General features: G+C 39.1%; 1 protein-coding gene across 25 annotated transcripts in view; it reads right to left on the bottom strand.

The window, feature by feature from the left end:
- Positions 1–25,775, bottom strand: part of camk2g (calcium/calmodulin dependent protein kinase II gamma) — a 209,604-nt gene that overhangs the window by 19,887 nt on the left and 163,942 nt on the right. For 5 of the 25 annotated variants that reach the window (XM_008114262.3, XM_008114261.3, XM_008114268.3 and 2 more), the window contains 6 exons: positions 25,463–25,503; positions 21,617–21,649; positions 9,290–9,358; positions 7,924–7,968; positions 6,431–6,479; positions 3,553–3,666 (listed from right to left, as the gene is read on the bottom strand). In XM_008114262.3, coding sequence (XP_008112469.1) covers positions 3,553–3,666; positions 6,431–6,479; positions 7,924–7,968; positions 9,290–9,358; positions 21,617–21,649; positions 25,463–25,503 — 351 coding nt within the window. The remainder of the gene's footprint in view (positions 1–3,552; positions 3,667–6,430; positions 6,480–7,923; positions 7,969–9,289; positions 9,359–21,616; positions 21,650–25,462; positions 25,504–25,775) is intronic. The other 20 variants (XM_008114265.3, XM_062977462.1, XM_016994940.2 and 17 more) reach the window with 7 other exon arrangements.

The following is a 25,775-nucleotide window of genomic DNA, read 5'->3' as shown; positions in this document are numbered from 1 at the left end:
ACAGAGCATATTTGAAGGGGTATTTGTATGCACTTCTACAAGGCACACCTTGAAGCAAAATGGAGCAAACATCCCAAGAAAGAAATCCCCTTCCTTTTTGAGGTAGTGACCAAGAAATATAGAGGCACACTAGAGAAAGCACAATATATGGCACCCCTGACTCCAAACGTGTAGGGTTTCTACACTAGTTGATACACCAGATATATGGTTCTACATTATGAACACTTCAGAATGTGTTGGAAATTATATAAATATCTCATTTCAATAATTAACATTTAGTTAAGGCAATGCTCCCCCATGTATTTGCTCACCAAATTAGTATGTTTTGTAGGGTAAGAGGGATCAAGAATGGAGAAGATTAATCCCCTCAAGAGTTCTGTGAAATAGTTTGAAGGCTTCTAATTCAGTAAGCTTGCTAAAGTTCAACTGGCCTGCTCATCACCTGGATGGGGAACTCCTCAGTATTCTTGTGTTACAAGGGTAGGGAAATAGACTGGCTGTAGGGACTGGACTGCCTACTGTCATGGAACCAATTCAACAGGGCTTCAAACCAAAGTCCATCTCTTGCCATTTAACTTCACCCCATCATTTTTTCATTCTCCATGCAGAAAGAGGCACAGAGTTCTTTTCCTTTATCTGCAGAGAGAATGCCCCTAATGTTTACAATATCAAAACAGGGATTGTCCTGGCCTTATTCACATTTCCCACTGGCAACATGAGTGTGATCTTCTGTGAATGATCTGCCATCTCAAGCTAGAGACCAAAGGATTTCTGCATGTGTTCCCAATGGAGTACAACAGGGTAGGATTAGAAAGGGAAGTCCCACTGTTATATTTGGTATAAGATTAGAGATAAGAGAGAACCCTTCTTTCTCAGGTGTGGGAGACTAATTTTCACCTCTACAGGGTGACATTTTGTGAATTTGTGCCAAAAACCAGCCCCCCGTCCAAATTATTAGAAGATTACTTCCAGTTTTCAGCTTTGTGGGTTTCAGTTGATTTGCACCCAATTTTCAGGGTTTGGAGGAGACCTTTGGGGTGGGTGGTACTACCACTTCAGGCAGAATTTTGGGGCACTGCAGTGAGTTTTAATTTAAAAAAGAAAATTCAACTGAGAATGCTTTGGGAATCACAAAAGATGTTTGGGATTGCATGTGGTCCACAGGCTGTGTTCTTCTTACTTGTTCCTTAGCCACAGAGGTTACCTTCCACATTGAAAGATCAGATATACAATGACATTTTATGGAGGGTGGGCTCAATTAGGTGTGTGTGATGGGTTAGGTGTGTAGAGAGGACACTTTCCTCATCTGCTATAGCTACCCATTTATATCAATGAATTGCAATGCATGTGCATAACAGTAGTGAGTGTGTATGTTATGTTATAATATATGATTCTTATTTAACTGTTGGGACAACTTCTTCCAAATTCCTTACAGGTTCCATCACATGCTTTCCCTTGAGATCCCAATAAGAAAGATGAAAGATGAAACAGAGGCAGAAGATGAGAGCCCTAAATGAACAGTCCTAGGCATATCCCACTTAATCACTGGCAGATTCATGCAACTTCTATCCTTTATAAATGTAAATCAGTTTTGAGAACAAGTGAAAACATCTCTCTTAGACACTAGACTAAGCAGTGTGTCCTGCACAGCACCCTGTTTTGCCTTTTATCCTACCCAGGGCCTCTGGGAGAAATTTTAAAAGATGGAACAAGACTACTTTTGGGCCTGGGGGGGTCCTCTCAAAATTGAAGATTTAGAAGTCTAAATGAGGGCTTATAATAAGGGGGCCTTCCTGGTTACAAAGTTAATATGAGTGATGATCAACAACCAGAGTTCAGAAGTCTACATGAATACACCTCATATCACAGGGTGAAATGATGTTTGTTTCATAGGAAAAATAGATACGTTCTAGAAAAAAGCCAATTATACTCACAATTCTTAGGAAAAAATATTCAAAACTTGTATTTTTCCTCTTTACACGGTTGGCTATTTGGAATACTGAGTATAGCTAGCACTATGTCTAGTAACAGGGAGTAAGAGTATTTAAATTAAAGCTAAAAAATCTTCTTCAGGATTATGGACAAATGATTTCAGGAATAAGGAAAAAGGGCCACGTGTGAACTGTTTTACCAGGCCTAAGGCATTTTGTTTCCATTTTGTTCTCAAAATTTTGAAGTTCAAAGAGTGAATATCTTTTTTGTCAGATTATAGAGAATCAAAACTTTTCTCTGCTCTTTGCCCAAATGATACAGCTTTTTATAGCCTTAGGTCAAGAGAGCGGAATCATCTTAAAGCTTCTATGACCAAGTTTAAGAAAATTTCCAAACCTGAGCTGGTGGACGGCAAAGGGCTTACAGAGAGCATGTGAAAAGAATTCTGCCTGAACCTCTGTTCAGTTAGACAAACTTGAGGATTGAGTAACTGCTTTGTTACTAAGGACTGGGGCTTTACTTGAGCGAAGCTAATTTGGGAGCTGTACCTGGACCTAAATTAAAAACCTTAGAGTTATACATATATGGTATCCAGGACCTGGGCAAACAATAGATAAAAATTTGAATGGACTGCTGAAAGCATATGGAAAACAGTGGTGCTTTTTCATAACTAAAATGATACAAAGAATCTATTTTAATTGAGATGTAGTGGTCAACCAACTCATACAGAGGCATTTCAAATATTATTCTTTGCCTATGGAGCACACATACTGGGGGAAAAAAATCTGAAATGTGTATATGAATATGCACATCTGAAGTTGACATGCTGTCTATTCTCTTCCATATACAAGAAGTAGGAAACTAGAGGGAGGCAATTTGCCAATCTCTCAATAAACAAAATCTATAAATCCCATAACCCAGAGGAGCTGGCCATGCTGGCCCAGATTAACAAGAGTTCATAGTCAAAAATATCGGGCATATACTTGTGCTCTAGATTATCAAGGTTTCCTTATTCAACTGTTTGCAATGAAAAAAGAACACATATTCTATCACCTCTAATAATATTTTATGTTTTGTTTCATGCTTGTCCATACCCAAATTATTTCTTCATATAAAAGAAACAAAGGCTAAGGGGCCACAATCTGACAAACATTTCAGCATGATCTTCATGGCTATTGTAGACTTCAATTTACTAGTAAATATCCCTGAACATGTCCCGAATCATGCCCTTTATCTTACAAAACCATGCATTTATGTAGAAACAATGTGGACTATCTGAGTATACATATCAATAGTCATATGTCTAAGCATTAAAACAATCACAAGGAAAAACTGGTAACTTGGAAAGGAAAACAGGGAATGAAAATCAGCCAAATAATTGTTTCATTTTATTTATAGGGTGAAGTGAAAAGGAAAAGGAATCTCTCTGGAAAGTGTTACGTGGGAAGGGATGGTTCTGGGAAAGAAGATGAATTGAATTAAAAGACTAGAGTTCTGGAGATGAGAATCAATATTCTGAAAGAATATTGCAGGAATAGAGGGGTACAGAGAAATGAGAAGTGAGGAGAAGAGGAAGAGTGAGTCAAGGCAGGGAAAGGATGCTGTAACCCCTGGACTTACTGGCTGAATAACAGAGAGAAAGCTGGGACTGCATGGACTCAGTCTGGGTTTTGCTCTCACAGTGACTCCGTCCTTCGAGCACTGAACTGCCATCCCCGATGGAGAGAGGGGGCGCTTGCATTGCAAAGAATTAAAATAATATACACAAAACACACACACACACAAAAACAAAAGCAAAAACAATGTACATTCAGTAAAAAAAAAAGAGAATGGAACAAGACATCAAAGCAACGGTAAGGCTCTGTACAAAGGTTTTGTAGTGGGCGCTATATACAGCTGAGGGTTGAGCTTCTCAGCACATCTTTTTGTAGCTGACATCAAAGCTAGCAAGTGTGAGGGCCTGAAACATTTTCCCCATTGACCTGAATCTAATAAACAGTGAAGAATTCCTGCATACGAGGTCTCAGCAGCTCATCTACTAAATACACTCTCATAAGAATGTTGGATACAGGGCTTAAGCTCCAGTAGATGACTGGACTGCCAAAAAGTAAGTATTCTGGGAAATGGTACCTTCACACATGTGTAAGAGGACATTACAGGGAATTCCTTCCCTCAGTAGCTAGTATAGCTACATCAATCTCAAGCAAGCACTGCTTTTCCATGTAAAGATAACAGAACTAGAAAAAAAGAAATTGTATGCCCTGTATAGATAATGAAAAATAAAAACTTCATGATGTCTGAAGCGTTTCTTTTGCAAGCCTGTGGAAATGACCTTGAATTGCTCAGACCACCAGCTCAGCTAATTCAATATTGTCTATTACTCTGGTTGGCAGTAATTGTCCAAGACAGCAGGCCATGTTCCCCCCAAATCCTGTTACCAGAAATCTTTTTAACAGGACATGCAAGGATTTTGTGTATGCGCTTGACCTCTGAGCAATCGACACTCACCTCAGAACTCTCCCCTTCTACCACTTCTCACTGACCATATTCCTTTTCTGTAAAAGCTCAAATCTCCATTCAAAAATAAAGCAGGCATAGAGTGAAAGTGTTTGAAAGAAAGCAAAAGAGCTAAAGCTCTTACCTTGAATGTTTAGTTAGTCTGTTGTCACATCCATGATCAACCCTATCATTAGACAGAGGGCAACAATTGCCTCTGCTGGCAGGCGCTGGGTGATGTGGAATGATCAGCAGCAGCAATTCTCCTTTGCTGGAGGAGAATGTGGCATTGCACCATCTCTCCTACAAGCTTTATGAGAATCTGTTGCCTTCAGGTGATGTGACAAATGATGATGCTCCATTACTGGTGTTGAAGTAAGATTCCTTTGCCAGTCTAATTATCTCTTGTACAGATTTTGGAATGTTGCCTGCTATGTGTCACTTTAAAATAGCACCTTACTAATATTTTAGTTTACCTCCTTAAAACATCCTTTAAAAGTAGGGGTGTCCCACGCCCAGCAGTTGGAAAATAACACGTAACCACTGTTACATCAAAAATAATGAAGATACCAGTTGTCAGATTACTTTGCAAATTCACTTTGTTAACCCTGCCCCAGTAACGTACTACAAGTAATATTTTCTTGTAACATGCTACTTCTAATTTCTGCTTCTGAATAAGGAATGAGGGATGCCATTATTTCTTTCACATCAGGCAGAAAAAAAAATCAGGGACCAACCCTGCTTAGTTTCCAATTTCCTCAAGCAAAGTAGAAAGACTCAAGGGCTGGCTCTGGAACAGCAAGATCTGTGAGGATGGGCTGGAACTAGTTTTGCTGGAGGGTCTTTCTACCAAAGAATGGGAAGTAGCAGATCTAAATACCTTCTTTCAAAAAGAGACTGCTGCTATGAGCTTTTTGCAGATATTGCTAATCTATTTCCCTGTATGTCTAGAAATGGGAGTGGGGTGGCTGAATACAGTCTAAGGAGGACCACTTATTTACCACAATACTTCTGTGATTCTTGTCCACCTGAGACAAAGGAACACTTCACATTTTCAGAACATTCTTTTGATAGGAGAATTTAATGCCAAATATTGGAAAACTTATCTAAAATGTGCTGAGAATGTTTGGAATACCTTAAGCAACTCAACAGAACCCTGAGAAAAATAACTCTTTGCTGCCAACCTTAGATTTGTTATATCATTATATGCAACTAAAAGAGCATTATGAGACCCACAAATATGTCCACCTAACCTAAAGAAGAACTGGATGTGTTGATGGAGTCATGACTAGATAGGAGATATGAATGGAGGCAATTCTTGTAACTGAGGAAGTTGAACAGCTGGCTGCCAGGATTATGTCTCCAGTCAGGTTGGATGGAGAGAGCTCTGTGGCACCCTCTCTCTTCTCAGCTGGCAGGCGAGGAGATGAGGCTTCAAAGCGAAATGCTCTTGGGAAAATATCATACCTCTACCAACAGAACACTCTCCTCCTAATAGCAAAAAACCTCCTTGCTTTACACATGCAGACCATTTATGTTTGGGTGCAGTAGATGCAATTGTTAGCATATTGAAAGCAATGAAAGTTTATTTTTCCTCTTTGCTTTTACATGTTGATCCAACATATGAAAGAGTTCAAGGGCAATCTGTTATTTTTCTGTTTCTGTTAGGAGCATAAAAGTAGCACCTTTGTTCTCTTCAAAACTGCTGAGATTACATGAATTCTAAAAATTCCTGTAAATCTGGAAAATTTTGGACAGGTAAAACCAGGCAGAGAAACGTGCCTCACTAAGATACCTGCAAGTCTGGGAGCTAGCAATTTCCTTACTACAACCGGTAGCCTAACTGTAGTAAGTAGCCTAACTTACTACAACCACTTATTTCAGCAATTGGGAAAATAGTACTAATCAACCCAAATCAACAGGTAAGGAACTTAGTATAGGAACTGTTCTCTTTGTCTCAGTGGTTCTAAAATTCCTTGTTGCTTTCTACTGAGGCACCTACCCTTCAGGTCCTCATCTTCAGTGGTGGTATTACAGCTTTCAGTGGAACCCTGCAAGGCAAAATGTTTGTAGATGGAAACATCATCACAGACAAATAAAGCAGACATGTTCAAGGGAAACAGTAGGGGGGAAATGGATAAAAACAGGTGAAACAAGAGACCAAAATAAAATAACAGACTGCAATCATTCACATATGAGTCGTTTTTCAGATCATCTTGCAATTAGGATTTTCCCTTGAAACTTCCCATAGATGAAACTGTGCTACTTGTCTCCTCGTAGGGAGAACTGTAAGGAGCATCTTGAACTTTCAATTTGCTAAGCTGCAACAGTATCCCAAGCTTTTTGTGGCTGTAGTGGAAAGTCTCTTTCCTTGTGAATTTTTCTCTGATTTGTGCTAGGGAAACTTTGTTCCAGAAGCAGTTTTTAAAATGAGGTAGAATCTACCTGTGCATGGAGGAGTATTTTTTTCCTGTAGTGGCAGCATAACTATGGAAGAGTTCACTTTCTGGTCACCTATCTCTTTACAATATCTCTCAGTTATTATCCATTCATCAGTCATTACATTCATTCATCCATAAGAAACAAGTCCTGCAAGACCACTTACCCAAACTCGGCAGTGTTAAGCCTGTGACTAGATAACTCAACATCCTATTTAATCTAATTCCATGACATTTCCCCCCTGTCTAAGCACCAATCATTCTGCATTTCTTGCTTCCAGCTTCTGAAACTACTTAAAAAATAAATCTGTAACTGTTGCTCTTTGCATGTTCATTCACTCTGATACATTTGATGAAGTGTGGCAGAAAGTGTGGGATAGGGAAGTCCAGCATCATACTATGGACAGTGTGTTTTTCTTTTTAAAAAATATTTTCCATTAGAAATCTTACAATGTACAAGGTACGATGGCACAAAGTCTCTACATAAATATACAGATGCCAATGAAAAGGAACAAAGGATACAGTGCAATTACACACTGTGAGGAGCCATCCACATAACTCAATACTTGATTCTTATGCAGTTGTAGGAGAACAATTTGTTGTGTTTCTTTCTTCTCTCCCTGCATCTACCTTTCCTGGCTGCTGGTTGCAAGGGAGGAGGAGGAAACACAGAACATGAACAAGTTGTCAGAAGGAGTACTTTCTGTTGTACGTAAAAGAAAACAGTCAACACATAGCTGCCCTTGGAAGCAACAAACTCCCCTTCCCCCATAATGAGAAATCCTGCCCTAAGATTTCAGTTAGCAGCAATAACACATACGCTAAATGAATAATAAATGTTACAAAATAAATGAAGTAGAAGCTTTTGTGCCAGAACTCTGTTAAGTGGAGAAAAGGCAGGGACAGAACATGGAATTCAGGATGAGCCCCTCACCATTTCTTCTTTGTCTTGTTACACAACCAGCCCACACTCTGAGTGCACTCTAAGACCCAGTTCAGGGGAGAAACATAAAAGGTTGTTTGAGATTACAAAGGTCCTTTGCGAGCGTCATCTTACCTTTATGCCATCATTAGCATTGTGGACAACAGTAGTTTGTGGTTCCTAATTGAAAGAGGACAGAAATAAAGAATCAGATTCCGGGTCCAAAGCTTTCCTCTCTCTGCGCAGTTTCTGTTGGGAGAGCAAAGTGACAAACAAGAACAAAGCACAAACACTTCTATCCTAGGATGGTGTGAACACGCACACACCCCTTTCCCTCACAGGAGTAAAACCCAGCTACAATATCTTAAATCACATGGAGACAAAGCCACAACGCCTTTCAGGTATTCCAATTCACCTTGCAAACTCTTCTTCGGCATGAGTTTACAAGAGTACTCAGGAAAAAGCCTGTGTAAATTCTTACAAGAAATGAAGATAGTGCTTGCTTATTGGGAGGATAGTGTTTATATAATCTGAAAACATATTATTTTTAAAACCCTGTATAAACCCTTCACTCACAGATAAGAGATTTGGGGAAGGGCTTTGTCTCCATGTCTCCCCACACAATTTTCTGGTATTATTTCTCTCTCTAATGGGACATTCATAATTTTCTCACAGAATTGTCAGTCAAAGCACCCCAGTTCTTCCTAGCAATATCCTATATTTAGTTCAAATAGTCTTCAAAATGATATATTTTCAGTAAAAAGAGGGGGGAGATCAGTTAAGCAGCATCAAGACTAGTGGTTTTAAAAGCCAGTGCATGATTGGGTGCAATGTTTATGATAGAAGAGTCAAATTATGAAATATCCCAAGAAGAAACAAAATCTTTAAAGCTTTATAGGGAGTAAAAAGCAACTATACAGCCTCAGAGCCCCACTAAGCTCTTGCACTCATTCCTGGATAATTATGGAGATGGCCCACTCTTACCCAGTTTCATTCCCACCCCTAGGTCTTGCAGCAGCAGCGGCTGCTGGAGAAACATAGTAATATCATAATACTCAAGTAATCTTTCATTTGTTACCCATGCAGATGTTGCCCAGTTTTTATCCAAGGCAAGAGAGAGGTCACTCAGGAATGTGCAGTCTGCCGCAAGAGTCTTAGTGGGGAACAGTGAAAACTCCAGGGCAAATAAGACAACAAAAGAGGTTTCCATTCATTTATTCTCTGGAGACTGGATGGTGTTGGCCACTCCATCGCATCCTCCTCAAGGGAAAAAAGTCAAGCACACCCACCATGAGAGCTATTGGACAAGCTGCACGCCCCACATACAGACACCATTGCGCTTTGCACCTCTTACTTGCGTGGGGGCTGGGACATTCTTGAAGGGGAAGGGATGGCAGACAGAACTAAGCAAAAACACAGAGCAGCACAGGCAGCATTCTGGGCAAGGGAAGAACCAAAAGTAAAAACCAAACAAGGACAAAGAAATGGTTGGGAAAGATACCATGGACATCTGCACTGGGGGCGTTTCTTTTGCTGGGCTTACTATACTGGCTTTGTTGTTGGTCTGTGGCTAAGACAGAAAAACAGATGGTTTAGTTTCCCCTTGCCCTCCTGGGCAACAGTCATAAAAACATTACATTACTATTGCTGCAAATTCACATATCAGCTCCGTCTCTTCCCAAAATCACTGCTGTGAGAGAAGGGAGATGATGGAGGAGGAGGAAGAGGAAGAGAAAATGTGCAGACTGATTTGCCATCTTCCATGGCAAAGATATATCCAGATGTTCATGGAAGATTAAACAGGGTTAGCAAGAGGAAGGAAATGGGAAAACATAGTTGCTTCATCTGGCAGGAGAATTACGGGAAATGAGTAACCTATCTCAAGTCATGAATGGAAGAAGGCAACATATTCAGATGAAAAACAGTATGTTGGATAGAACAAGCTAGTGGCTGGTCATATTCAGAAATCTGGAGAGCCAAGCTGAATGAACAATACACTCATGGTTAACACCTAAGTGGGCTGAACAACCTATATATACAACAACTCTTCTATGGTTCCATTCATGTTTCTGACATTGGATATATATTCATGCTGAGATGGACTTGGCTCGATAAAATACTCTGACCTGATATCCTTTTTGCTTTTCTTCAACTTCTGGATCTAACACTCTAAATAGCAATGTTGGTGGGCAAGCTCAGACATCCCTGCTATAATGTTTTCATAAACTGCAAGGCTGCCCATTTACTTATAATGGAAAAATAGAATTCAGGTAACGCAAACATGGTCCTATTGGGGTCCAGGTGTACATTTTACTAGAAGCAGTTTGTTCTTATGATCTTCTTTTAATCTGTGTACAGAGCTAGCAAAAGTTAGCCCAAATGGATATGGAAATAATTAAATATATATTTCTAACTTAGAATTGGTGTGTGTGTGACCATTAAGATGAAACGTATTTATCCTGCAGTTTTTAACATGGGCCATTTAGAAAATCGAGAGGGAACATATGGAAGTTGCCTGCTTATGCTTAATGTCAACCCAGAGCTTGGCTGGAAAGCTCAAAGATCATTCCACTGCTAAAGTTAAGAAATTCTGTCAGACTTCCTGAAAACCTAAAAAAGTCACTCTGAGCTCTTCAGAAAAATCACTATAAATAAATCTGAGTCATCTCAAGAAAATGAGATGATATCACCCCACCCCCATGAATGCAAAAGGAAAATATGGGAACAGGAATTTCATTTGAACAAGTTCCATCAACCTTCCTCACCTGTGCAAAGTTTTTGCTCACCCACTCCCTTGCCCCTACTACCATATATACTCATGTATAAGTTAATCTCATGTATAAGTCACGGGACATTCTGCAGAGAGGGGAAAGCACCAATGCTCCTTTGGGGAACCAGACACCCTTGACCACCGCCACTATTTCCTCACCCAGGCATTCAAACAGGCCAGAAGTGGCAGAGAGAAAGAAAGTGGCCAGTGTTTATTTCAGATTCTTCTGGGAAGGATGAAGCCCTTGCCTTCCACCACTTCCAGAAGAAGATGGTTCTTTTTTGACAGGAGTTAAGATACAGTGTTTTCACTGACCTGTGAATAAGTCAACCCAGGTTTTTGGGATTTATTTTTGACTTAAGTTTTCTAGACTTATACATGAATATAGGATACTTCTGTATGAAAACACTTACAGTACAAATTTTCAAAGTGCTTCACCACAGCAAGGATAGTCAACAATGCCATTTCTCAGTGGTTACATTAACAATAATATGAAAGGGTAGAAGATAAATTCTGACATCTGCAGAGAGAGGTCAACAAAAACTCATTCTTCAATGCTAAGACTACTTTTGTGATGTCAGGCTAGCTACTACAGTTTTGTCATTTAGCAGCAATGAGGGCACACCAAGAATTTTAAGATCCATGTGATTGTCTAGTCAGAATCACCTCTTAAAGAGGTTGGCACTACACCACAGAATGTAGTTTGCCTTTCACAATGATGCTCACTTGGAGTTACATTTGGGGCATGCTCGTTCAAAGACTTCATAATGCCTGTTATCAAAACATGTTCAGGTATTTGTAAAGATGAAGCCTGATGGGAAGTGAAATTTTATGACCTCATGACAAACAAGTTATAAGAAAAACCTGAAAATTTGAATATTTTTACATCTATTAAAACTCACAAAACAGTTTCACTCACAATAAAGGATGCAATCAAGCAAGGGACTCCAAATCAGGATAGAATATTGTGCTGTCAGAACTCCAGCCTTTCTTAATCAAAGCTGAAATACACCTTACAATCATCACATGTGAAGTAACCTCAATCTTCTTCGCAAGAGATAGACAGACCAAGCTGTGAAGTATTATGGAACAGCTTCTTCCACCTAAGTCTCATTTCCTTCTAGGGAATGGAAGCACAAGTCAGGTATTTTCCTGTGAAGCCTTTCTGTATGGCTGGTATACTAAAATGATTCAATTACATCAGGGGAAAGGGGCAACTGCAGCATCTATTCTAGGGGGAACATGCCATTACTCCTGCTCATGTGGCTGAATTACAAAATTTCACTGCCTGTATATGAGCTGCTCAATAAGTGGCTTCCATGCACAACTGGGAGATCATCTAATCTGTGAGTGGGCAACCTATGACTCTCTAGATGTGATTGCTCTCTTCCATCAACCTGGACCACTGGCCAAGCTTATAACATCTGATACAGTCCCAAAACATCTGGAGGACTATAAATGACCTAATGCTCATCTAATATTTAGCTGCCTCCGGACCTCACCAAAACATAAAGGACCAAAGATGTTTTAGAATGAACTAGCATGTCTTTCACAAAGATCCAGCCCAACAATTAGGTTTCATCATATTGTCTAAAACTTCAGTTTTCCTCCTTTGGCCTACCAGATATAACAAGCCGAAAACCAATTAATAATTAGTGCCAATTCATTGAATCAGCTGGATTTGTTTAAATGTTGACTTACCATCTAGCAAGTGATAATAATAATAATAATAATAATAATAATAATAATAATAATAATAATACTTTATTTATATACCGCCCTATCTCCCGGATGGGACTCAGGGCGGTTTACAGTCATAAAAGCAACACAAACATTACATAACAACATAATACACATTATTAAACAAAGTAAAATAATACAATTATAACAATAAATCACACTTACGTGATTAAACATGATCAATATGAATTTCGGTTTTGAACTCCCAGAATCCCTGACTACTACCAATCCTGGTTGGGATTTCTGGGAATTAAAGTATAAAACAGCTGGAAATACAAACTTGGGAACCACTGGCCTAAAAACAGGGTAACTCAATATACATTTCGATCCAAGTCAATATAGCTCTGGTGAATAAATCTGAGGTAGCACAAAGCTATCCAGTAAAACTGTATATATGGACTAGAATGGGAAAATATAAATTCAATGCATCTCATTTCAGATTCCATCAGTGAAATGGGTTTCGGAAACCACATAAGCTGTTTTAAAGTTAATTAATGTACAGATTTGAACTTAACTGCATAACAGGATAGGGAGGACAAGAAAAATGGAAATCTAAGGCCAATGTTTCTATGAGGTATTTTGATGGTCTAGCAATTAAAATGAAATGCTTTTTAAAAATGCCAAGAACATATAGTCTTTTGTGTCTTCACCACTGAGGAAACCGAGCACAACATAGCATATTCAATGGTCACAAACAAAGGAGTGTTCTTGCTACCCCATTGCTTTCAACTAGAGGCAAAATCTTTGTAAACAAAGATTTGATATCAGACTCATGATAATATTTGCAAGGTTATCCCAAAACATATTTTCTTCCTAATTATGTTGCAATGCATTACTTTTTAAATAAAGTTCTGGTTTTCAAGACAAGGAGACCACTACTGTAGTAAGCATCAAGACCAGGCATGAGCGAACTTCAGCTCTCCGGGTGTTTTGGACTTCAACTCTCACAATTCTTAACAACTGGTAAGCTGGCTTGGATTTCTGGGAGTTGAAGTCCAAAACACCTGGAGAGCCTAAATATACCCATGCCTGATCAAGACTCACAATGCAATGGTGTTACCCTATGGTAATGTTGTTTCATTTTGAATTCAAGTGAGTTATGCCGTCACACCCAGGCACCTTTTAAAGCTTTAAGATGTGCTTCTTCCTTTGCCCAGGTGAACTGCGGGGCCTTACTTAGAAGCTCTGGAAATCCCAGTAACCAAAGGCACTTCAAGTTGAACAATCAAACAAAATTTTATTTTCACAAAGTCCATGGCAGACTTGGCACACGTAATTAAGGTTGCAAATATAAATAGTCAACTTATAAAACCTTGCAGATATTCCATTCTTGCTTTTCCCCTTTAGTTGCTGGTGTAACTTCCTCCAAAGGCAAAGAGATCCTGAGATCCTCTTTACCCTAGCCCTGAACTATCAGAAAGAGCAGGTCTATAACTATCTAAGCTCAAAGCTAGTTTTTGAGGGGATGTAGGTAGAACTTCTTCCAGTGGCAGAGAAATCCTGAGATATTCTCTGCCCCAGTGCTAAGCTACTATTTTTAGAAAGAGCAAGTCTTTCTCTATTTATGCTCAGCACTGGTTTTAAAGGCAGGTCAGTACTTACGATGGCTTTGTCAGAATTGGCCTGGCTTGGCCACACAAGCACATCTAAGTTCTTTCTTCTTCAGTCTAGAAGGCAAAAAGCTTCTCAAAATGGAGCCTTCTTTCCCTAGGAAAAGGGGCGGTCTCCAAAACAAAAAGATACATTTGCAAGCCTATAGCAGCAAGGCTCTGCAAACTGGCTATAAACTCTGCTAATGGTTGACTATCACAGTGCTGCAGAATCTGCAACAGCCCTGGAAGAAATGCAAACAGGTGCTGTTCCTACAACTATGGGCAGCTTGTAAAATCAAACTCCTGGGAGATGGAACATGAGTTTTATTTCTACCATGACAATCTTATACATGCTTACTTCTGTGCAAATTCTACTGTGTTAAGTGAAGCTTCACCTCAGGTAAGACTGCACAAGATAGTGCTGCAATGTGATCTTATAATACTGTCAAATTTAAGCAAACCAGACAGCAAGCACACATTCTGAGAGTAGACAGGTAATACATGAAAGAGAACACAAAAACCTGCTATTGACATGGAAAGGACAAATGTTCGTACTCTTCAGCAGCAAACAGCATAAACAATTGAAGTAGTGGCATGACGTGGGAGGGAAGAGTCCAAATGCAAGAACAAGAAATGCACACACAGGCTGAGAGTGTTGCCCATCTTAAAGGTTTCAAGGTACCAACTCTCTTATGGGACCCATCATTGGCAATTAAAGTAAAATCAGAACAGCTATGCAGCCAGAGTGGTGACGTGGTTCAAGAAGTAAACTGAAACTATTGGAGTCTAGGATTTGAATCCCTGTTCATCTATGTATGAAAGTCACAACCTTAGAAGAAGGTAATGGCACCCTTTGCCACAACAAATTTTGCTAAGAAACCCCTGGTATTAGGTTTTCCAACCAATTATGGATCATCTATTGCACATTTAATCAGTTTGCAAAAAAAAGTATTATGAGGGATCTTATCAAATGCTTTGCAGAAATCCAGATAAATTGTATCCACACCAGTCCCGCTATCTACTGATCTAGTAGAAGATTCGGTAAGATTGATTCCTGACAAATCCATGCTGCCTCCTACTGATCACTGCACTGTCATCACGATACTTGCAGGCAAACTCTTGTATAATCTGTTGATAATATTTTCCCCCTGGCATTGAGGTCAGGTTGACTGGTTTGTAGTTGCTGGATCTTCTTTTTTGTCTGTTTTTGTTTGCCATTTCCAGGATTCTGGTACCTGACCAGTTCTCCATGATTTCTCAAAAACATTGTCAAGGTTCAGAGAATACATCCACAAATCTCTTCAGCACTTTGGGATGCAGTTTATCTGACCCTGCAGATTGAAACTCATTTAAGTTCATAGAATCATAGAGCCACAGAGCTGGAAGAGATCACAAGGTCCACCCAATCCAAACTCCTGCCATGTAGGAAGACAATCAAAGCACTACCGACAGTCATCCAGCCTGTTTAAAAACTTATGGAGAAGCATATTCCACCACCAAAGAGTTCTAACCATCTATGTTCTTCTTAATGTTTAGGTGGAATTTCTTTTCCTGCACCTGATGAAGACACTATATTAATATTGATGCAGCCTAAAATTGCATTGGCTTTTTTAGCTGTCACATCACCCTGTTGACTCAGCTTGTGGTCTACAAATACCCCCACATCTTTGCACTGCTGTCACTTATCCACTTATCCATTATGCATTTAAATTGTTATTGCCTAATGAGCCGTGCTGAAATTTATTATGTTACCTGTACAATCTGTCAGGATTACTTTGAAGACTCCTACATCCCTTTCACATATACCGTTTTCAAACCAAGTGTCACCCATCCTTTACCTGTACTAGGTGAGTCCTGACTATCAATCCTGATCTGCAATCCAGATCCCTTGCCAAAATCTCTGTTGATGCATGAAAACACACTGTTTTCTTTTTCAAGGAAAACTGAAGCAAAATAGGTATTGAGTAGTTCTGCCTTTTAGTATTTTACATCCTTATTGAACAGTGGCCTTGCTGTCTTTTTGGCCATTCTCTTGTCACAAATATACCCAAAAAACCCCTCTTTTTGTTGCATCTTCCTTGCCTAGCCTGGCTCAACTCATTCTGCGCTTTAGCTTTGCCTATACTACTTCTACTAGCTTTGGTTACACATCTGTACACTTTCTTAATGATTAGTTCTTCCTTCCATTTTTAGTATATACTTTATATATATTCTTTGTATACACTCTTTTCTTTCAATTTATTTTTTCAGATGTTTCTCATTTTTCTTTTTTTTTTCCCATGGGATGGTTTGTGATTATTTTTTGTAACTCTTTCTTTAAAAACTCACACCTTTTTAATGTGTCTTTTTCCTTTAGCAGGTTTAGTCATGGGACACCAGTGACTCTCAAAACTTGTTAAAATTAGTTTCCCTAAAATCCAAGGTCTGTGTTTGATTATACTGCGCTTTCTCCCACAATTGTGAATTCTTTTATTACATAGTCAGATTCTCCTAATATTGATTCCAGTGACCAACTCCTCCCTATTGTTTAGGATCAAGTCTAGGATGACTGATTCCTTTGTTTCTTCTTCTACTTTTTGAAGTGAAAATTACCTACAAGGATCATCAAGAATTTGTTTGACAGTCTTCCTTAGGAGATAGTCTCCCAGAAGATATCAGGATAATTGAAGCCCCACATAATTCTTGCATCTTTCAGATTTCTCTCTGGAAAGCACCATCTACCACCTCCTTTTGTTTTGGTGACTTATAGTTGATTTCTAACACAATTTTGCTTCTATTTCTTTCTTCGTTTTATTTCTAACCAAATGTTCTCAACTTCTCTACTCTGTTCACTCTCATAGATTTGTCTTTGACATATAATGCTACTCCCCCTCCCTTTTTATGCCACATGTATTCTTTTTATGTGCGTTATAAACACCAATTGTAATATTCCCAATGGGAATCAGCTCACCAAGTCTTTGTTATAAAGATAAGGGCATATTTATCTTTCCATACTAGCCATACAGATTTTGTCCATTTCCTTAAAAAGGTGCAGAAAAAACTGCCCCCGGTGGAAATAAAATGTAAATGTAGTCTGTGCAGGAGGAACCTGATTCCAGTATAATGTATTCTCCAAATCATATGGATACTGAAGAAACTCTTTTTTTAAGTCTTGAAAACAGGGAACTCCAAAAACCAGTTTACCACTCCACCCATATTGAAACAAATGGGACTTTGTGCTCTAAATAGCACCAGTTCTTCTATCAAATGCTGACTGAATTGGTGAAAACAGATGGGAAACATACCTCTTGTGCCTTGTGAAAACAGGATTTGCCTGGGGCAAACAGATGGTGTTTGTCCAGTATTCCAACTTGTCCCCGTGAAAGATCTATAACTCATAGAAGACCACACCTCTCATTTTGAAGTACTTCTGTTTAAAAGCAAGGATTACCAGAAAACCATTTCCATGCTGAAGACCTTGAGAGTACTTTTGACCCAAAGGTGCTCAGCATCAAGACACATTTCAATGAATAAGAAAATTATCGCCATTAGCCATCTACAGACACAAGAACACTCAGAGACTGTTCCTTTACTAAGACATCTTTTAAGACAGTCGCTTGCCGCATAAATGTAATAGGTAGGAGAAGAGAGAAAATAAACTTGGATTATCCATTTTTATTTATTTACTGTATAATTTATATCCCACCTTTCTCCCAGCACAAAACCCAAGACCACATTTATAACAAATTAGGAAGAATTTCTAACTCCCAATTGTTTCACAATAGCAATCACAAAACATTGTTTTCCTTACCTAAATTAGGTTGCTAAAATTCTGAAAGTGCAAGATAATCAAATCTTGGTTCTTGTGTGGACAGCCTTCTGTTTTATTCTGACACTCAAATATAATTCCTCACCTCAACATTCTTCCATTCTAACTTTATGCCTTTCGCACAAGCTTCTGTTTAACAGATCTCAAGATTCTAGTTAAATAACTAAAGCAGGTTATGCAAGACTTAACTACGCCAATTCTTGCATTAAGGTCCTTGATGAGGATTTTCTATAGAAAATCTCAAACCTGCTGAACATCTTACATCTCTCTGTGTATAACATATGGGCCTCCTATCATTCTTGTTCACTGTCTCATGATAGTTGGGACCAATGGAAGTCAAGTGTTCAACAACATCTGAAGAGCAAGTAATGACTGCCTGCAACCAGTCATAAATATCTTCACTTGGAAGATACGTGATTGCTACCTAGAAGACAAAAGAAATGCCGGCACTGTAGTGCACAAGTTGCAGTCTGCCACTCAGCTTCTTTACTACTGCATGCAATAGGTCTTCCTGCATATAGGATCACTACTAAAGACAACAAGAGTAGAAGTCACTTTCATCTGATGAATCATAGCTGTACTGATAGTGAAACTGATCTATGAAACATGAGCGTCTTGACCAACATAGAGCTGATATAAAAAATATGTTTTCTGTTGTACTTCTGAAGTATCTGAGTCTTGGAGTTAGAATGGCATCTCCCGCTCTCCTCCCACATCCCCAGGGCTGCTGAAAGAAAGATTTTCTCAATTCTTTTCTCATTGGATAATGTGTTCATTCCAATAGCTTCAGTTGAAAGGAAAACTGCCCCAGAAAAGCAAGAAAGTACCAGGCTAGTGACAGAGGCATAGACGGCTGATGTCTCAAAAAAGCTTTTTGTTAAGTGCTGTGAGATATTCTAAGATTTTCAGTGGGAAATGTTGTTTCACTTATTAGCTATTAAGGTAATGTAGCTAGTTATGCATTTTGTATCAGATGGTACAAAGCAAGGAGTTATCAGGAAAGGTGAGAGAATGGTATGTTGGGAGTGAATGGTGACTCGTGGAATGTCTGAAGGGATTTTGAAAAAGCTGGTGTATGACAATTGATCAGGGATAAGAGGGGAAAATGGTCAGGATTAGGAATTAATTGTGGGGTTTAGGGATTTGAATGGCTTGGAGAGTTAGATCCAGCATCAGAATTAGCTAGGAAAGAAGTGAGATATACAGGTGATTTAGGGATATTAAATAATCTATGTTATGTCCACATTCTGCTTAATAAATTATTTTTGTATTATACACTTTTGCCTCCATCAAGAAAAACATACGTAATAACTTTAGAACATTATCAACAATGCACCACAAGGGCACAAATAACCCCATTTCTATGAGCCACACAAAGAAAAACACTTCATATTGGAAATTTGAGTTTAAACACAGTGACTGTGATAGCAGCACGTAATAAATAGAAGCGGTGTCTCTAATGGGGATAGAAATAAAGAAAATCACATACAGAAACCACAACAGCACCCGTGAAGTCCCAACAGTTGATGGGCCACAGTAGTGGGAAAAGATTGTCACATTGGTGGCAAAGGGAGATATGAGAAATCTATCACATTTCATATCAGTGGAAGTTTAGACATTTGGTGGCAGCAGAGGGATAGATAGAACCTCCACATCCTGCTTTTACTCAGTTACTATCACTGCAATGATTTCTATAGTTACAAAAGTCAGGGGCTTTCCCTCAAAGTAGGAAAAACAACAAAAGCTGTAACACACTCTGGAAACGGAAAGTATGTTGTCTTTATTTGCCAAGTATGATAGACTTTATCTGTGTCTGGGAGGAACTAAGCAGATTTCAAAACCTGCTGAGAAACATAATAGGACTTTTTATTCCTTTGGGAAAGACCATAAGTTAAATATCTTCTCTCTGCTCTGTATTTAGGAAGATAGGGGAAACAGGTCTGTGAAGAGGAAACAGCTACACGATGTAGTCAGGTCTGCCTGGAAGAGGCCGATTCATCTGCTCTGATCATTCTTTTTCTCCCACAGTAGAGACTATGGAAGACCCTCATCTAGTTGTTCAGAAGAGTGTGAACTACCCAATTTTATGACTGTTCTGCTGCCAACATCTGTGGAGGGACTAGGAAACCTTTATTTGCATGGTAGTAGAGGCGCTGCATTGTCAACAGGTGGGAGTTCTCTTCTGGTTCTGGAAAAGATGGATTCCTGCAAATGCACTGGTATGGTACTCCATGCCCGAGTGTCTTTTTCCAGAAAAGTCTAGAGATGTAAAGACCATTGGACAAACCTCTTCCCTGACAGTTTTCAGGGAGGGGTTTATGTTCTCCACATCTGTGTTGCTATATAATATTTTATGCTTCTTGTGAACCTTCTTTCTCACAAGCATAGAATGGATCTGGTGGGCACTTGCGCATCCTTAAAAAACAAGGAATCTTTTGTAGTCAGTAAATTTTGAAAGGGCCCCATTCCCATGGACATTGGGAATACACGGAAAGATTATTTCTCAGAGCCCCACTAGTGACTCGTCTCTTAGAAAGCAACAGAGAATCTTCATTAGATGCTCAATGGCCATTTTGCATACAATGACGGTCATGTTAATTCCTGTATTGCTGAATTCAAGGAAGATTACTTTCTTTGTCTGCTGCTCAGAGAAGAGAGGTAATAACTAATGTCAGCTAATGGTGGGTGATGGTAACTTCATATTGCTCAAGTGCCAGGATTCCAAATGGATGGGAACCAGTGCTATGTGCCACTACTAATATTGCTTTGTTCTACAGTCCTATTTTAAAGGCAAACACCTACCAAGAGTTATAATGGGACTACTTGATTTCATCTTTTTTAGCTGTAAAGAGCATTCCCTCTCTAGGATATGTGGGAAAAGGAGGCCCTGAGTGTGGCGGGGAAAATCAACATGAAAAATCTACGGAAATAAGCTCTGAAGAAGCTTTGCTTGAGTCTGCTTCTCTGTCACCAGAAACAACTGCTGTTTGTAGAGCAAGAAGGCTCACTCCTCTTCAACATATTAGCCTACAACTTTAGCTCTTCTTGATTCAAGGAAAGTAGCTACCTTGGAGAAAACATCAATTTAATCAGAATTGAACTTGAGTGAGGGGACGGGCTTTGGCATCACAAGTGACTCAGAATACGTCTTTCTTCTCTTGATACATTGCATACCCAAACATATCCCGGGAGGAAATACACATTCATATGAAAAGGGAATGAATGTAAAGAATTGCTAGATATTTGATTAATGTCAACTGATGTTGGCATTAATGCCAATCATATTTCTTGGGATGTAGAGGAGAGGTGTGGGAGTGAAGGGAGAAGTCAGAAAAACAGTTTGGGACCCAAAGAGGTCTTAGCAGACTTCTGGAAGGGAAAAGGATGGGAATGAAAGCTGTGAGTCACAAAATGGTGTTGTGCCCACACCATCCATCCATAACACCAGGAAATAGAGTGTGTTCTGCACTGCAGCCGGGCTGCTAACCATCAAGGAGAAGCAGCATTAGTACAGCTGAAAGGCAGGCTCCATTTCAGCACTTCTACAATGAAGAATCCAAGGTTCCATGTCCCTACAAGAACATAGAGACTTTTGGCCACAGGAAGGCTGTGTGAATAAATGATTCAGCTGGTGGGAAACTGCTCCTCTATTCACTCAGTATCCAAAGTTAAATATAGGTATCAATTTTTAAAAATCAAACAAGTGGAATCCTTACCAGTGGCCTCATCCACAGCATTGTCTCTCTCCCGCCCTAATCTTTTTTTTTTGTAAGGACATGGACCTTTTGAAGTGCAAAATGTGACTCCACACCCCCCTTGCCCAGACATGCTATGTGGGGTGATGAGCACAAGCTGGACGTGCATGGCATGAGAATGGTGATTCCACAGGGTCACAGGCAGTTTATGGGAGGTGCTCACCATCAAATGCACGCTGGAGCTTGACTTCCTTTTCTGGGCACACCATTGAGAGGAAGAAAAAGAAGGAAAGAAGACATGAGAAGAGAAACAAAGAAAATGTTTGCACTTGTGTGTCAGCAAAACCCTGCTGGCAATCATGCTCCTCCAGGAAAGAAATAAGATATCGCAGATATCTGTGGCCATGGAACCCAGCAATCAAAACCCAAAGACAGAAACCTGGAAACACAACCTTCTACAGTTAGCAAGAGGGTGATAGATGCAGGCAGTGCAATATGAAATCAGAAGACACTTTCCTCTAAAATACTCCAGTCTTGCTAAATACAAGAAACATTTGCTTGAAACATGACTGAATTGCACCCAGTCAAAAGGCACAGCACTCCCCAACTATCTATCAAAGCACATAGCAACGAACAATAGGAACTAGGGCTTCACCATACATCCTCAGCAAGTATTATCAAATGCTCAGACCCTGACTGTCACTTCCTTCACAAATAAAGTGAGTTTCATTAAATTGGGACTGGAATGGTGACTGCAGTGACAGTTATAGGCATGAACTACAACTTGTTCACGTATGCACAAACCCATACCTACAAAGCACCTTTGAAATCTTCCAGATATTCAGCATCCTACCCCAGTAACAGCAATAATGATGTGCCAAAGAGACACAATAAACCCTACCCATTCAGTCATTGCAGTCTAAATCCATGTATGCATCTTTCTTTCACAAAATACCATTCTGGAAACTTGCCCTAAAAATGATACCTCAGAAAGACTAGATGCGTCAATCAAAGTGACATGTGTGCACCATTTACAGTTTAAACAAAGAGGTTCTTAGATATGCTCATCTAGTGGTAGTTCTTTGAGGAAAAAAGAATATATCAATGCTAAAGGTTTAATCTGGTGTGGTCAGAGAATTTATGGGACTTCTGTCTGTACCAATAAAATAAGACTACAGTATTTTGTAAACTAATAGGAAAATAATGAAACCCCTCGAAGAGAAAAAGGGCAGAAACTGTCTAGAAGCAAATGTTGTTGACAATTGTTAGACACTTCTCTGGTATGCTGATAGTGACAGAGCCAGAAAAATATCAACCTCCAATGCTTGGTGGGCAAGAGGATGAGGAAAGCCAGAGATTGCTGGAAGCATAATATGCACAGTGCCATGCTCAAACATGCTCAGGAATCTAATTATATTTTAACTGATCCACCTAAAAGATTCATCTATCTTTTCTGACAGCAACTATTATTTATATGTAGCACCAGGCATGGTCTTGCTCAGAAACCCCCCTTTTTCCTCTAGTGGATTATTAATTATTTCCAGTCATTAAGAATCTGAGACAATTTCTTTTCTCAGCTGCCCAGCATTAGATTTTTACAGAAGTGACATATCACATCTGTGAGGCAGGAGGCTCCAGAAATGAGGGGCTTTTCTATAGTGCTATGCTTTCTTTAAATTTCTCCCCAGGATTTCTCACCTGGTACCAATATACTGTTTTCTTTTAAGCACTGGGTGGATTACTGACAGGAAGGAAAAAGTATTTATTTTGAGAAAAAGTGTGTATTTGCAATTACAGTAGATGAGTGAAGGAGGGCAACATTTATAAACATTCTGAACTGTCTTTGCCAAAAGAGCCCTTTCAGATAAAGCAGGGGTGGGCAAAATAAGACTTACAGGCCACAAATGGGCTCTTGGGGCAATTGTTGTGAGTTTGTTTTGCTCCAAAATGTCCAGAAGTGCTCACTTGGGTGTCTTTGGGGCACATCTAACTATTTGGTGCATCTTTGGACCCTCAGGAGATAAAATGAATTTCTGTGACATTTCTCAAAAAATTATTTCCTTAAAAACATCCCAAAATGCCCCCTGGGTGCCCAGGAAGCCCAAAAACACGTCTCTATGTCCCAGTTGTACACCTCTGAGATAAAATAATACAATTTGTGAGGATTATGTTATTAGGTTGAACTTTGTCACCAGCAAGGGTTAGCAACATGGTAATAGAACTTGATTAGATATGTCCATTGAGTTTATTTCATAGATTTGCAAAATACAACAGCTTCCAAGCAGTACTGATACTGGCCGGACTTTATTACAATAGTTCTACAAATACTAATGACACCCTCCATCCCCCAAAGAACCAGATTAACAAAATGGCCCACAGAAAAAACCTAATTGGTGGAACTTCAAATTTTGATGTAAATACATTGTTACTTCACTTGAACAGTAAACCACACCCCGTTACATGTTCCTCATTATTTTTGTTCTTTAACCCGCTGCAACTATGTTTCTTTTTCCAACATGATCTAAAACAGTAATATTACATAAGAATATGAGTACAGTGGTCAGACGTGTGAAATGCATACACAAGTTAATAGGGCTAAATCCAAAATTAAGTTTATCTAGATCAGACTTGGTTAGTCTTATTGTTAGTCACAATGATTTCAACAGACTTATCCTAAAGTGGACTAACACTGGATTTACACTCTTATTTCAATGAGGCTAGATAATTCATTGAAATGTTTGTGAGATTACAAGCATAACCACAACTCTTTATAGCTGAGACACGTGTCCACAGGAAAGATACATGGAAGGAAAAATCAATGATGAAGCATTCTTTAAAACAATATAGGGTATTTTGTGAGGGTGATGCTTTTTCTCTGATATGGAATAGAAACAAAGGAACAGCATCATACATACATGTGATGTAGATGAAGTAGAAACACACTACCGATCAAGGTAAAAGATCATATAGACAAAAACACCTACATAGGCATGTATATTGAAGTCAAATGTGCACTACAGAGGATATGAAAAGGACAATGCCAACCAGTTCCAGATATCAAGGTTTGTGCATCTAGGTATCTCCAACTGAGCACCAGTTTTCTTAATGAATGCAAGGTCACAATCAACTCTATAAATGTGATTTCTAATGTATCAACATAACTCTGACGTTCAAAAAACTATCTCTGGCATAACACCATCTGAGAAAACACGAAAACTCTGGGCATACACTGGAGCTCCCATTCTTGAAAGGAGATTGAGACTCAACATTACTTTCATATGTAATGGAAATCTCAACAGGATTATATGGGTAACAGGTTGTTTTTGCAAAACTAATTCCTACATCTAGTTTTTTTTCTCATCTTCTAATCCCATACTTGATGACTGTCGTGTAACAAATGAGAATCTGACCACTTATGTGAAATCTTATTTCTAATTTTAAAGAAACCTAGGAATCAGTCTAGTTGTTGAGAAAAATATAAAAATGTGCAGCCAGTTACCACAAAATACTCTGATGGGTCTCTTGTTCTGATAGATATTATTTGCATGTCTGTGTGCCAGGAAGCATGGAAATTTCAGTGTACGATTCTTCCTTTGCATATAAACCAGTGTGAATTCACACATACACAAGCACCACAGTAAATCCAGTAACAGACTATATGCAAAGTTAATTCACTACAAAACATGTTCCATTAAAGAACAAAGCATTTCTGATCTCAGAATTTTACTTAAGGAGCTTCTCTCTGCAGAATTTCAGAATACCTCTGTTGTTCCAACTATCTGAAAAACTCCAGTGAATAAAATGCAGGGAAAGCTAAGGATGCAAAACAGAATCCACTCAAAAATGGGTCACTAGATCCAACTGGCACTTTCCTGCTTTGGGCAATTGTTTAGACTCTAGAGTGTAAAGACCAATAACATAGTCAGCAGCAACAGTTCATGGGTGGAAGTGGCAGAGATGGTCATAGCAGAAACCACACAGTCTTTTCTTGCACAAAAAATGTATCTTGGGCTTTGTACACGGATTTCTGTAGCAGAGATTATAAAGCCTGCTACAATCCAGAACTTACCTTCACTCCATCAGACTTCTTATTCAATAAGCTTTTGGCAGCTGCAAAGAAAAACAAGAGAAGTGAGGTTCAATTTAGGAATTTTAGGTTATTCATCTTCAACTCAATCTTTCAGGAGTGTTAGTAGAAAGTTATATTACTAATTAGAAGATGTCGTTGTCAAAAAGCAAGCTAGAACCAACTTTGAGTCCTGCTTTCTCCAAAGAACAAATTATGCAAAGGCAACAGCCTGCTCGGCATTCATATTTTGCACACGGCAGTCATACCTTTCCAAAAAGGACTGTCAGTAAAGCTTCCCCCAACCCTTCAATAC

The sequence above is a fragment of the Anolis carolinensis genome, chromosome 3 (genome assembly GCF_035594765.1).
Source record: "Anolis carolinensis isolate JA03-04 chromosome 3, rAnoCar3.1.pri, whole genome shotgun sequence".
NCBI lineage: Eukaryota > Metazoa > Chordata > Lepidosauria > Squamata > Dactyloidae > Anolis > Anolis carolinensis.
The sequence above is the reverse complement of the archived record's forward strand: the minus strand, read 5'-3'. Positions and strand labels throughout refer to the sequence as shown.